General features: G+C 47.9%; 1 protein-coding gene across 17 annotated transcripts in view; it reads left to right on the top strand.

Annotated features, from left to right (window-relative positions):
• The window catches only part of TPD52L2 (TPD52 like 2), a 47,893-nt gene extending 37,817 nt beyond the window's left edge, over positions 1-10,076 (top strand). For 10 of the 17 annotated variants that reach the window (XM_082226428.1, XM_082226430.1, XM_082226419.1 and 7 more), the window contains 4 exons: positions 2,606-2,632; positions 4,720-4,761; positions 6,880-6,928; positions 8,184-10,076. In XM_082226428.1, coding sequence (XP_082082554.1) covers positions 2,606-2,632; positions 4,720-4,761; positions 6,880-6,928; positions 8,184-8,279 — 214 coding nt within the window. In that variant the 3' untranslated portion in view covers positions 8,280-10,076. The remainder of the gene's footprint in view (positions 1-2,605; positions 2,633-4,719; positions 4,762-6,879; positions 6,929-8,183) is intronic. The other 7 variants (XM_082226434.1, XM_082226431.1, XM_082226421.1 and 4 more) reach the window with 1 other exon arrangement.
• The last annotated feature ends 4,629 nt before the right edge of the window (positions 10,077-14,705 follow it).

The following is a 14,705-nucleotide window of genomic DNA, read 5'->3' as shown; positions in this document are numbered from 1 at the left end:
GACATAACTTCCTCTGGATCCAACCCATCTTAGCAAACTAACTGTTGTGAAAAGCCCCAGTAGAGACGCCTCTGTTAATCTTTTTTTTAATGAATGGTATTAACGGCCTTGCAGCATTGGCAAATGGCATGGTTTTCACAATCCCTCTTGAAAACAAGGGGCCACTATCATCAAACTTTTATGTACAGTGGTGCCTCGCAAGACGAAAAGAATCCGTTCCGCGATTCTCTTCGTCTAGCGGTTTTTTCGTCTTGCGAAGCAAGCCCATTGACAGCCTAGTGGATTAGCGCTACAGCGGTCTAGCGGCTTTCCGTGATCAGCTGTTAAGCGGGTTTTTCAGCGGAACAGCTGATAGTCGGCTTAGGAAAAGGGGGGGAGCGAAAAAAACCCGCGGGGACGCGCAAGATTTTTTCGTCTTGCGAAGCAACCCCATAGGAAAATTCGTTTTGCGAAGCGCCTCCAAAACGGAAAACCCTTTCGTCTAGCGGGTTTTCCGTCTTGCGAGGCGTTCGTCTTGCGGGGCACCACTGTACAATGCAAATTGGGCCAAATTGCACTGGACCTTTTTGGATGCGAAATTTCATAACAACTGTTCTCCCAATATTCCTTTGGAACAGAGTCCTTTGGAATCTCAGTCCTCTTAACTCTGACACTGCTGCACTCAATTTCTGGCTACCAGGCCTTGGCTTGCATTTTCTCCTTGCTGCTCTACAGCTTGTGAGAAATCGGGGGCAGAAAAAGATGCTTTGAGCATGCTGCCAAATCCCACTCACATGACTTAAGAGAAGCGGTTAAGGATCCAAACCAGGGATCAGCAACCTTTTTCAGCCATGGACCGGTCCACTGTCCCTCAGACCATGTGGTGGGCCGGACTATATTTTTTGGGGGGAAATGAACGAATTCTTATGCCCCACAAATAACCCAGAGATGCATTTTAAATAAAATGACACATTCTACTCATGTAAAAACACGCTGATTCCTGGACCGTCTGCTGGCCGGATTGAGAAGGCGATTGGGCCGGATCCGGCACACGGACCTTAGGTTGCCTACCCTTGATCTAAACTCTTCTGTTTCGTTAGGGTGTCCTTGAACCTCTTGGTACAATAGTGTCAGTCCATTCCAAAATCCATACTTGGGCAGTGTTTCTTCTTAAAGCCAACTGAAATTTCTCAAAATTGTGCACAGGATTTTAGGGGTTGGGAGAATGAGGGGAAACATGAAGAAATAGTAATAGTAATAACTCTGCATTTTGAAGCCTTGAGGTCTGCATTTAGACACTAATCTGATGATGCAGATGGACTCGGGTATCAGGTTGCCTGTAGGATTCTGGGATGAAGAAGCAAATGCTGGTTACCGGTCAGGAAAGAGAGAGCCCGGCTGTTACCAATATCTGTTTTGTGCCTTAAGCAAAAATACACACACATTCCTGGCTTGAAAGGAAGTGTAAAGAGAAATATAGCAGCCCTTATATACAGTGGTACCTCGGGTTACAAACTTAATTTGTTCCGGAAGTCGTCTCTTAACCCGAAGCGTTCTTAACCCGTGGCACGCATTCCCTACATAGGCCTCCCTCAGCCTCGGAAGCGGATTGCGATTGCATCCCAGGGCAAAGTTTGCAACCCGGGATACCTACTTCTGAGTCTGTGGAGTTCATAAACCGAAGCGTTCATACGCAGGACTGTTGGTAACCCGAGTTACCACTGTATTGGCAAAGCTGGAGATTAATTTTTGGTGGTGTACTAAGTAAAAGTCAATTGAACCCAGAGAGTGTGTTATGCATTCGTGGCTGGAGGACATGCAGCCCTTGAAATGCAAAGCCCCTCTCTACAAAGTTGAAAATCATTATCTGATTGTAGATTTCTACCCTGAAGGGCTGGATACAGAATTCTCCATAGCACATTAAAATGAAACCCCTCTCTCCCTAGCCTCTAAGGGAGGTGGAGGTTTTCACTCTCCAGGCAGAATTTACACAGTAGTTCATCACACTTGCGTCTGAGATGCTTTTTCTCTCTTTTCTGGGAGCAACTCCCTGCTGTGTGATCTGTGGGTCTGGTAAAATTGACCCACTGGCCACATAGTAAATACAGGTGGATTAAAGGAGTCAGGTTTAACCAGTTAGCAGTGCCTCTGGATAAAAAGTTGGCAAGCGTATCTGTTTACCTATGAGGGTTTGCCACATGCTTAATGATGTAATAAATGGCAAGTTAATTTAGCGTGGCTTAATGCTCGCATGGTCAGTGCCCAGTGCCAGGAATATAGCAGGGCTGGAGCTTGGAGTGGCAAGTAATCTGTTTTGCATGCATTAGCTACGAGGTTCAGTCCTGAGCATCTCCGTGTAGGGCTGGGAATGTACCCCACCCGAAATCTTGGAGAGCTGCGGCCAGTCTGTGAAGACAGTGCTGAACTCGGTGTACCAATGGTCTGACTGTGTATAAGACAGCTTCCTATGTTCCAAACCTCTCCTGAAATCACTCCTTGCTCTCTAGTCTTTAGATGGGTTCCTTTGGGATCTCTTAAGTGTTCTGTTGTACTGGTTGGTGTGGGAATGTGCAACTAATCGCCTCTTTCACTGCTTTCCTTTCCTGCTGCTATTGGATTCCTCCAGGGCCCATCCCTTCTCACATTCCTTTAGGTAAGACTCTGTTCAGGAGGGATATCTGCAAGGAATCTGGTTAAACAAGGTTGTTTTCCGAGGCATACACATGAGCCTCACTTTCAGTTGAAAGGAAAGGGATCGGGAACCACAAATGGCCACATAACACTCCTGCCCTCCAGAGCCATTTATAGATGCTGCCAGTATCTTTCCAATGAGCTCAAAGCCAAAAGCTTCTGGTTTTCCCTCTTAAAAAAGGAGAGGTTATTGGTTGCTTAATGTCTCACGCATACATGATCCCAAATGCCTTTTTGGGGTGGTCATGTTAAACGCAAGAACTGGTTCGACACAACAGAAGAGCCTGAACAGCTTTCCTTTGGCTTCGTTCCGCAACTTGGCTCAGATGGGGGCCGGATAAGACACTTGAGAACAACAACCAGTTGGCCTACAATAGACTGTGCTGGGCAAACCGGACCTTTGCTCCTCCCCAGACAAAGGCAGCTTTTTACACCAAAATGTCACAACTGTGCAGGTTCATTACATGCTTTGCGAGAGCTTTTACCTGCTCTCCTTTTCCACCGATGGCTATAGACCGAAGGCAAGTTGGGGGGTTCAGAAACCTAGTGCTGCAAAAGCCATCTGAATGCCTCTTTCGCACTTTGCTGTGTCGACAGCATTGTGTGCTGCCCTGCCTCTCCCCCCCCTTTTTTTTAAACAGAGGCCACTCCAGGGCTTGGTTGCGGGCCAGATGCGTCTCTTGGGCAAAGCACAGTATTAAAAGGCTTTCCCTTGAATTAAAATGAATTGGTGCTTGTGTGGGCGGCTTTGGCTTTTTGACCAGAGGCAGTGTAGCTGCAGTTCAACATCCAGCCTGCTCCTGTAATGTGGGGTGCTGGACCTTAAGCTCCTCTGGGTGGTGACATGTCCTGTTCATGTTGCCCTTCAACAGAAGAGGGGAACCTGGTGCCTGCAGACCCCACCACCCATCCCTAGCCACTGGTTGCTTTGGATAGGTCAGAATTGGAGTTGTAGATTGGAGGGCTGTGTGTCCGTCACGCTTGCTGTCTAAGGTGCGGCAACACCAGTGGATGCTTTGAGTCTGGGGTCCCCAACCCATTTAAGCCCAGGAGCACCTTTGGAAATCAAAAACGGCTGTGGGTGCCACAAAATACCCATTTCGCAGGAGGAAAACTGGCAATGCTCAGAGCCTTTCACTCCCCAAAAGACCCAGGCTAAACCCCTACATGGGACGCGGGTGGCGCTGTGGGTTAAACCACAGAGCCCAGGGCTTGCCGATCAGAAGGTCGCCGGTTCGAATCCCTGCGACGGGGTGAGCTCCCGTTGCTCAGTTCTTGCTCCTGCCAAGCTAGCAGTTCGAAAGCACCAAGTATAAGTAGATAAATAGGTACCGCTCCGGCGGGAAGGTAAACGGCATTTCCGTGTGTTGCCCTGATTTCACCAGAAGCGGCTTAGTCATGCTGGCCACATGACCCAGAAAAACTGTCTGCGGGCAAATGCCGGCTCCCTCAGCCTGTAAAGCGAGATGAGCGCCGCAACCCCAGAGTCATCCGCGACTGGATCCTAACGGTCAGGGGTCCCTTTACCTTTAAACCCTTACATAGCCCAAAAAGCAGACCACCCTCCGGAAAGCAAAGAACCCCCCTCCAGACCCCTCCCAGGATGTTTCAGTGCCCAAAGGTACCATATTGGGGGACCCCAGCTGTAGATACACCTCTTCCCTGGCTGATTTGAATCGAGATCAGCAGTGGCGTTTCGTATCTATTTACTAATCGACAGGCAGAGCAGTAGATTCCTTTGCTTTTAGTTATAAACCTCTGGCACACTTTGGGGGGGGTTCTTTCAGGGGGGGGCGTTTCAGAGCCTCGGAGCCTGCTTGTGAAAGATTGCATTTTCAGTTGTGGTTGCCTATCGAGGAAGGCTGGGAAGGAACAGAGGAGCTATGCAATTTGCACCCCCAAAACACAGTTCTCCACAAAGGAAGCCTTCCAAAATGCTTTGCGGTTTTGTCATGGCACTGTGTGGATGGGGGTAACTGGGTGTGGCGGCTTCCAGGGTTTTAACTGCTTCTAATATGTTCCTCCTTTCCCCTTAATGCTTCCGAGTAGCAGCTACTCCATTCGTCACTCGATAAGTATGCCAGCTATGAGGTAAAGTAGCAAAAGCCCCGTCTCTTTTGCAAGTCCTATATTTGCCTAAGGGTGACTCTGTCTCTGTTAAATGTATGGGGTGATGTGGTGGTGGGGAGGCACAGCAATGTGACCCCTCAGAGGGAAAAAGATTGTGTATTGTGAATTGTTAATAATTTGGATATTTATGTCCTGCCCGTCAACAAGGTTTTCACGGCGGCTAACAAACATGCAGTTACAAACATTGTGAAATATAAAATACAGGATAAAAGTGCAAATCCATAGAAATGTGAGCGGTTGCAAATCCTGTGGCAGAGAGACAAAAAATGACAGCAAGAAAATGAAGGTATCTGACTGGTGCTTAAAATACATTGAAGGAAGTGCCAGGCAAGGTGCTCTGCGGAGGGTGTTGCGAAGTCCTGGCATCACCACTGAAAAGCTCCTCTCCTCTTCCCCCATCCCCAAACAGCCAATTGCCACCCTCAGGACCCAGTTATATTGTTTTGCCTTTAAGATATTTCATTCTGTCTTGCCTGCTGCAAAAGAACAGTGGGGCGGCCGGTCAGTGGATATTAATAGGAATGAATCTTCAGTCTATAGATATTAACTAAGGCAGTTCCCCAAATCAGCTTTATGTAGACAATGCTTTTTAAAAAATCAACCCACATATGTGGTTCTGTGCGATGGATCCCTTTTAACTGGTGGGCCTGGCAAACTACTTTTTCAGAATCAATCACTGTCCACTCGAAACAAAATAAAAAAAATCCTTCCAGTAGCACCTTCGAGACCAACTAAGTTTGTTATTGGTATGAGCTTTTGTGTGCATGCACACTTCTTCAGATACACTGAAACAGAAGTCGCCGGACCCGAGTGAGTGCTAACATCAAGGCGGATGAAACTACTTTTAATCTCCTGTGTTTGATGGCTGGTTCACATTGTATTATAGTTACAGATAGGTAGCCGTGTTGGTCTGCCATAGTCAAAATAAAAAAAATCCTTCCAGTAGCACCTTAAAGACCAACTAAGTTAGTTCTTGGTATGAGCTTTCGTGTATCTGAAGAAGTGTGCATGCACACGAAAGCTCATACCAAGAACTAACTTAGTTGGTCTTTAAGGTGCTACTGGAAGGAATTTTTTTATTGTATTATACAGTTCTAGTTTTTTGAAATGGCTGTCGCAAAGCTTTCTTATGGCTCAAGAACACATCTATGGGGACATCTTCTCAACCATGACTAAGTCTATTTCGATAGCTGGTGCCGCGGCCTGCTTTGAAAGTAGGATAGGCTGAGAGATCGTGACTTGCCCGTGGGCTTTGCGGCCAGGGGATTTGAAGCAAGGTATCTCGGGCCCATAGCCAGTGTGGCATAATGGTCAGAGTGTTAGACTGGGACCTGGGAGAGCAGGGTTTGACTCTCCACTCAGCCATGAAGCTCATTGGGTGACCTTGGACCAGTCATTGTCTCCTAGCCTAACCTGCCACACAGGGTTGTCGTGAGGATGGAATGAAATGTGGAGAACCATGTACACCACCATGAGATCCTTGGAAGAGAGAGGTGGTATATAAATGTAATAAACAAATATATTCCATCAGTTACACCATGCTGAATCTCAGCCTACTTTGGGAACTTGACTCTTCAGTTATGAAAGTCTGGCAGCTTATCTTGGCAACCTATTCTCCAAACCGAACTAAATGAAGACGGCTGGAGGCAACTGAGATACTTTTGAACTAATTCCACTGAATTTTTGGTGTGTGTTCCCGGGTCTCTTGATATTTGATTTTTCTCTTTTTCATTTTGGGGAGGAGGGGGCTTTGTGTGTGTGTCTGTGTGCTTCTTTAGGATGTTTTCTGGTTGGAACCCCAAATTCAAAGCTGCCAAGTAGTTTTTGATATTGACTTCCTCTGCAGTTAGGTGCACGTTGATTTCTCTGAAACGGGCTGGCGAATGTTGGTAGCAGAACCAGGAATTTGCAGCAGCTGTGGTTGAGCCAAACTTTTCAGGGGCCATGAGTGCTTTGGGGGGGTCTGTAGATGTTTCTCCACCAGCAAAGCTAGCTGCCTGCCTCAAAACGGAATGCAAGTTTCTAATATGCCTGTGCAGTTTTATTTTCTCACTTGCTTCTTCCTCTTTTTCCCTTAAGAAATTCTGCAACCTTCAAGTCTTTTGAAGACCGTGTTGGAACCATAAAGGTAATTTCCCACCCATGACGCGGCACAAAGCCACGATGTGTTTAGGATCGACGCGTTTCTACTAGACGAGCAAGATGCCCGCTGTCATAACTGGCTGGGTGTTTGCAACGGGAAAGGTTGCATATTGCAAAACCAGGGAGAGAGACCCATACGAGTGAATGAAAAGCTTCATTGGATGAGAAAGGGGGTGTAGGTGGGGGCAGCCACGTCTGCCATTAAGAACCTGTCCTCCTGTCCGCTGAGTCCCATCCTGTTTTTATATTGCTTGGTCACACTCTAGTGTGAGGGAACTGGGAACTGGCTTCTGTACAAAGGTTTGTGCACAGGAAAGATAGAATGTGGGGAGGGCAAGGGTTCAAACGAGGCTTGAAGTGAAGGACATGAGGCAGGAGTTGGTAATGCAGGAGAGCTGTGCATAAGCAAGCTGCCAGCTAGCACTGCCAAGGCTCTTTTTATTAGCACAATACAGTGGTACCTCGGGTTACATACGTTTCAGGTTACATGCGCTTCAGGTTACAGACTCTGCTAACCTAGAAATAGTACCTCGGGTTAAGAACTTGGCTTCAGGATGAGAACAGAAATTGTGCTCCGGCGGCATGGCAGCAGCAGGAGGCCCCATTAGTTAAAGTGGTACCTCAGGTTAAGAACAGTTTCAGGTTAAGAACGGACCTCCAGAACGAATTAAGTACTTAACCCAAGGTACCACTGTATGCAAAACCAGTCAGATACATTTTGGACTGTGACCTTTACACATCTTCCAATCCTGAGATCGAGGGGTGGTACGAAGTTATTTTAGCACCTGATTCCGCCGCGTCACTTTCCCCTTGCACAACATATGACTAAGGAGACAAAGGTCACAGACAGGGCACAGCAGACCAGACAACTAAGAGAGCAAAGGTTAGATAGAGGGCATGATGTTCAGACAGCTATGGCTTGTCTGTTGGGTGGAAGTGTGCTCCACACCCAACAGTCATTCCTTCAGATGCTGGGTGGAATTCAATACGCTATTACAAACGTTCCGATCATGCAAGCAGTTCAGCTCTCCAGCTGCAATGGTCCTCCCTCTCTTCCCCCCATGCTGTGTTCTGGGGGCACACCTCACCCCAGTCCAATTTCGGGGGGAGCAGAAGGGAGGGGAAGCTCCCTCGCACAACTGGAAGTTGTTGCACAGGGCCTCTGCTGATGGGGTTCTTCATGCGAGTCCCGCCCACTGCTTCCTGCTCTCACCTGTTCCCATTCCTTCCTTTTCGTCCAGTCCAAAGTTGTGGGCGGCAAAGACAACGGCACCGATGAGCTCCACTCCCCATCAGCATCCGGCGACAAGCCCTCCCAAGACAACGCGCCTTTCTAAGTCTACATGCGTGTGCATGACTCCCAGAGCCTCGCCCCTTGTTCTTCCCAACATGCAAGACGAAAGGAAAAGGTTCCTGGGCCGCAGGTCCTACTCTGACGAGAGAGATCCATACATCATATATGTAGACGTTCTTTTGCTGCTGGATTCTTCAGGTCCAATAAAGTGAACACACAGTGTTTTGTACACTTATATATTTTACACTAAAAAGGTTTCTAGATGGAACACATTGCTGTGCTGCCTTTTTTGGAAGAGCACCAGCAATGAGGATTCTGCAACCCTGACCCAAAACAGCCCTCTTTTTTTTGGCACCAGAGTCCTGCGCTCTTTCCTCCCACCCCGACTCCCTCTAATGTGTGGGCAAAAAAATTCTGTATGTCATGTAGAAAGAATAGTTCTCAGATGCCGCTAGCTGCACAGGGAGCTTCTCTCGATTCCTGCTCCATCTTCTCCTCTGCATATAGCTAGCCAGCTTTCTGCTATCGTGGCTTTCTCTGCGATTGGAAGCACCGGGAAAGCTTTGGAAGCCTGCACTTAAGATATATAACCAGGTTTGGGGGGGTCTCTTCCGGGAAGCAGGGGAGGGGGGGTGATAGAAGATATTTAGAGCCTCTATTTAGCGACTGCCTAGCTTTGCTACACTGATTCTCTAGCTTTAATGAATCTCAGAACCTTTATTTTTTTGGAATGCAGTGGACTTCAGAACATACCAGCTTTTAGCATCGACATTTAGGGGCAATCTACCTTTGAATGCGGAAGCTGAAACACAAGCCTTACATCACCACCTGCTTTACTGGTTTATAACCTTTTTTTATATCTCAAAAGCGCAAAGAATTCTTTTTTGATGGGGGGGGGAGGGAAGGGGTGAAGCACTGGAGTTCTGCATCCCACCATAGTAATCGCATGCGGATGTGCTGGTCTTGTGTTCATTTCATCGGTGCGTGACGGTGCACATGCCTGCTTTTGCTCTCTCTCTCTCTCTCTTCTGAGTGTGTGGAACTTGCTTCTCTGCCTCTGGGTTTATGCCTCTGTTTTCTTAGTCCACCCATTTAATCAGATTAAGGAAGGACATGTTGATCGCAGCACAAGAGAGCTATCCTGGATGGCTCCTTCTCTCTCTCGGTTTGGTTCTCCTACCAGAAACCTCCTTAAAATACTTTGTACACTTTATGTGATGACAAAGAGCTCCACCTCTGATCTCCTTTTGTTTGCAGCACTTGCCACCAGTTCCTGGCTCTGTTTTCACTCAATGCTAGAAGCGCTAGTATGTGGTGTGTCTGCCCCTCCTTCCGAAAAAGGCTGCAACCTTCCACTGTCCTGACCCCTTAGTTCTAAGGCAGAGGGGCCTCTTAAATTATCCAAACCTTTCTGTGCCTTAGAGGCTCAGTGGGACTTCAGCAGTGCCCTAAGTACATATCAATAAAGCTGTTTTGCTTCAAGGCCTTGGTGCCCCCAGAAGGCTTCAAGCTCTTATCTGACCCCTCCTGCCCAGCCGCCCCCCGAGAAGCAAGTTTCAACACTTAACGTGCTGATTGTAGAACTCTCCCTGTGTCCTGTGTTGCCTGTGGATGGTGACCACGCCGTGTCGACCTGGCACAACGGATGAGAGAATCTGCAGGGTGTGGGGGTATCGTTTGCTGGAGTTCGTTCAAGATTAAAGTAGGCACCCGTGTTGGGTGGGGAAAGCGGTGCCACTGGGACCGGGGAGCTGTTAGAACACAGACTGAACTGTTTCTCCTCTACAGGTGACTACGGGGGGAACTTTGTCAATAAAATATTCTTTTTTGAAAAGCAAAACAGCTGTCTTCATTTTTGGGCTTGTGTACCAGGTGCGAACCTGCCCAAGCGCCCTGTGGTTTTGACCTTGGCTTTAGGGCAACCCTCCTTGCATTACAGAAATGGAGTTCAGACATTTCTAAATGGATGACACGGTAGGCTGCTCCCGATGTGATTGCCCTTGTTCACTGCAACTTATTTGTGCCAGCAGTGCTGAACTGAACTGATGGCAGCCCAGGGTGAGGGAGCCTTTGTCTGCAGCGATTGAAATATGAAGGCGGTCAGGGGTTGGCTGATGAGTGGAGGTGGGCTAGAGGAGAGTCGTCCGACAAGGAAGGGGTGATTCAGATGGTTTGGGAAAGGCTTTGGAAAGTGAGCGGGGGGAGGCGGGAAGAGGAAGTGGTTTCACAAGTCTCTGTGGCCATATACAAGAGGAAGTGGTTTCACAAGTCTCTGTGGCCATTACCTTGCCTGGGCCGGTTTACTGCCATGGAGTCCCCTCCGTGGGCCAGATCGCAGGTGCGCATGAGTGCACGTGACCGCAATTTTTGGTGTCTGCGCAGACGCGATTTCTGGCGACTGCATCTGCACAGATGCGATTTCTGGCATCTGCGCATGCACAGGCGCAATTTCTGGCACCGCGGAAATAAGTCCCCGTGCCGCACTGTGCTGGTTTAGCACAGTGCGTGGGAACTCACCAAGTGGGTGGCTTGGTTCAGGGGTGGCTTGGGGGCCAGTAAAATGACCCCTGTGGGCCACAGGTTCCCAGTCCCTGTACAACGCTGTTGGGAACCAGCGGGGAGATGAGCACACAAGCATCTTCTCTAAGGGAAAAACAGTCTTTAAACAGTATTAGCTAGAGGCCACTTACATGCATTTTGTTGGGCTTGGAACTTAACAGGTTAAGTTTTTCCCATGATGCCACACCATTCTGACGTCAGTTTTCGAAGCTTGGGAGGAGCTTGGGAGGAATTTGTCATTCTCACTCTATGCTGTGAGGGGAAAAGAGCAGTCCCATAATGGCTGCGAGAAGTCCTGGAGATTTCTGAGGAAATGTTGGAATAAACAGCTGTAAATAGACAAACTGGACTCTGTGTGTTTGTCTGTAAGCTGAGCCAAGCTGCGTGACAGTTTTACACCGCTGTGCAAAACTCTGCTGAGCCGTGACGGAGAGCTGCGAGCGGAAGTGTGCCGGGCGGCCATAAATTGCTAATTGAGGTTCGCAAATCAATTAGCGGGAGTCACGGCTGACAACCAACAGCCAGAGGTTATGGGAAGGTTGAGAAAGCACAAGCACTGCATGCTACAATTCCCAATCATGATTCATGTGTACATGCTTGGCATACACGAACAGCTCATAGTTCTTTAGAAGAACTACAGGTGCTGCCGGAGGTTTCTAAAGGGTGTAAGATCTCAGAATGTGGACTTGCTGTGAAATGTGAAACTTGCAAGCTGGCAAAGGTAAAAGGATGCAGTTATCCAAAAGTAGAGAGGATAACAACAAAACCTTTTGAACTGATTCACATAGATTTGTGGGGTCCTGTAAAAGAACCAAGTCTGGGAGGGTCAAGGTATCTGCTTACGATGCAGGAGGATTTTACGCAGAATTCCTGGACACACGGTCTCAAATCCAAGGATGATGCAGCACAGCTGATCAAAGGATGGATTGAGGAGGTGGAACAAAGGTTTTCCACCAAAGTGCAAGCTGTCACAAGTGACAGAGGAGCTGAGTTTACAGGTTCTGCTTTGCAGAAGTACTTTCGCAAGAAAGGGATACGTCACACAGTGACTTCACCCAATCAGTGGGGGGTGGCAGGGCTGAAGTGTCAGGCTCTGGTTAAAACTGCACAGGTGTTGCTGGAAGATTCTGGGTTACCTCCAAGGTTTTGGCTGGAGGCAATCAAGTTCCGAAAAATGATCTTCTGTGGGTATGAGCCAGCAGCGTGTGCATGGAGGTTGCGTTCCCATCAGGTGATCAGAGTAAGTTGCTGGTCAGCAAACACGCTGAGTTCTATGAGGAGGATGGAAGGTCAAAGACTCCTGTCAAGCGTGATGTTCTTTCAGAATGTCTTTCTGATTCAGAACAGGAAGAATCTGAGGGGGAGGAAAGAGAGGCTGAGTCCGATGATGACGATCAGGTAACTGACCAAGGTCAGGAACAGGAGGAGGTATCGGTAGTTTCTCCACAAGATGTTAGGAGAACACCCAAAAGCGAGCCCAGTTCTCCTGTGAGTGTAATGGAGAGGATTCGAAAACGCTTTAAATCAGAGGGGGAATCCCGTGATGCTGAGGACACATTTCCTGGTGGCAGTGAGTCAGAGGTAACGTCTGAGTTTGTGCCCAGAAGGTCAAGTCGTGCAACAAAGGGCATTCCACCTGAAAGGTACCAAGCAACAAGTGCGTGGGCAAAATTCGCACAGTGTGAGTCTGGAAGTGTTGAAGGGGTTCAACAGGTGCCTGGAAAAGATGCCGGGAAGGGGCACAAGGCAAAGGGTAAGGTGTTGAACTCAAAAGGGTCTTGTCAGAATGGGCGGCAAAGGGGGGTGTTGGGCTTGGAACTTAACAGGTTAAGTTTTTCCCATGATGCCACACCATTCTGACGTCAGTTTTCGAAGCTTGGGAGGAGCTTGGGAGGAATTTGTCATTCTCACTCTATGCTGTGAGGGGAAAAGAGCAGTCCCATAATGGCTGCGAGAAGTTTCATGTTGGACGATCAGAACAATGCTGTAGCAATGAGAAACAGCAACCATATTTACACCTGATGTTTGCACAGAATGCCTGTTGCAAACCATCTGTCCCTTCTGCATTTCATAGCATTCTGACTCACCTGTGTATACTGCCTCTCCTATTTATCCTGCTGCCCCCCCCACTTCAAAGATGAAGATATTTGTGTAATACAATCCACCAACTGAGGATAACTCTTTATGCATTGAATTTCTATACCACGCTTCACCCAAAGATCACAGGCTGGTTTACAATATAAAAACACAAAAATGCCATAATACAAGAACAAAACCTGCCCCCACTCGTACAGTTTAAAAGGCCATAGATTTTTTAATTAGCCAAGTGTCTGGGAGAAGAGGAATGTTTTTGTCTGGTGTCTAAAGATACGTAACAAAGGTGCCAGGCATACAAATTAGCAACTGCAGAAAAGGACCGTTCTCTTGTTGCCACCCACTGGACCTCTCGTGGAGGCGGCACATGAAGAAGGGCCTCGGATGATGACCACAGGGTCTGGGTCGGTTCATATGGGGAGAGGCGGTCCTTGAGGTATTGTCCTGAGCTGTTTAAGGCTGGTGACCCTGTGGGTTAAACCACAGAGCCTAGGACTTGCCGATCAGAAGGTTGGTGGTTCAAATCCCTGTGACAGGGTGAGCTCCCGTTGCTCGGTCCCTGCTCCTGCCAACCTAGCAGTTCGAAAGCACAAAAGTGCAAGTAGATAAATAGGTACCGCTCCAGCGGGAAGCTATACGGCATTTCCGTGCGCTGCTCTGGTTCGGCAGAAGCGGCTTAGTCATGCTGGCCACATGACCCGGAAGCTGTACACCGGCTCCCTCGGCCAGTAAGGCAAGATGAGTGCTACAACCCCAGAGTCGGCCACAACTGGACCTAATGGTCAGGGGTCCCTTTACCCTTTAGGTCAATGCCAACACTTTGAATTGGGCCCTGAAATTTAATTGCTAGCCAGTAAATTGCTAGCCTGAAATTTAATTGCAAGCATCATAAACAACAGTTTGAAGTTTGCTCAGGCAAACCATAGCTAAAACTAGCAACTTTTCTCCCATACCATTACATTCTGTAGTTAGTTGAAAATATGAGAAGCAGATCCAACGTATATTGAAGTGAGGTTCAAGGAGGAGAGGATGTTAACCCATGATCTCTCCTGAAGTGCTAAAACTATGGACTGTCTACTTGGCACGAAACCGGTCTGTTACCAAAACAATGAATTGGATGCCAGAGTATTTAAAGGGCACATTTAAAGGGTTCTGCTTGAGGGGTTTCTCGCGGGTGCCTTGCTGGCCACTGTGAGAATAGGATGGTACACGAGGTGGTCCTTGAGCCTGATCCACCAGGGCTTTTACATCCTTAACTGTTTCGAAATTTGCATTTGCAGAAAGGAAAGCAGACAGTGAAAGCTAATTTTGCAATTAGCCTTTTTAGCAGCGGAGGCTTTGAGGTTTAATCCCTGGCATGCTGGGTACAGATTATTAGAACTTGTCCAGTAAAAGCACCTGTTCACTGCAGCTGGAGAGTGGTTAAGTGCCTTGTTGATACTGCAGTGTGGATTTCCTTCAGATGAGAAAATTTCTCTTTGGAAATGTGTATCAGCATTATTATACAGACACGAGATCAGTTTGGAATTCTCTTTCTGCACAGTGAACCAGGACTTGCTGAGATGAGTCACCGGGACAACAAAGAGAAAACAGCAAAAAGGTTTGCGTCTTCTGCCTCCTCTCTCTGGTGCTCAAGGGACAATGCAATGCAGAATGCAAGACAATTAAAAACACCATGAAATGTGGAAAGCAGTCTGACTGGCTTCCTTGGCTCCTGAGATACTGTCACAAGCAGACACTTGAAGTAGCTGCTGTCTTAAGCTTGGGAAGGACTTTGCCTGTAAATTTAGGCACTGACCTTGAGTTCACTCAGTAT

This window comes from Podarcis vaucheri (assembly GCF_965113315.1).
Source record: "Podarcis vaucheri genome assembly, chromosome: 6".
Taxonomy (NCBI): domain Eukaryota; kingdom Metazoa; phylum Chordata; class Lepidosauria; order Squamata; family Lacertidae; genus Podarcis; species Podarcis vaucheri.
Note: the sequence above shows the minus strand (reverse complement) of the source record. Positions and strands in the feature narration are given on the sequence as shown.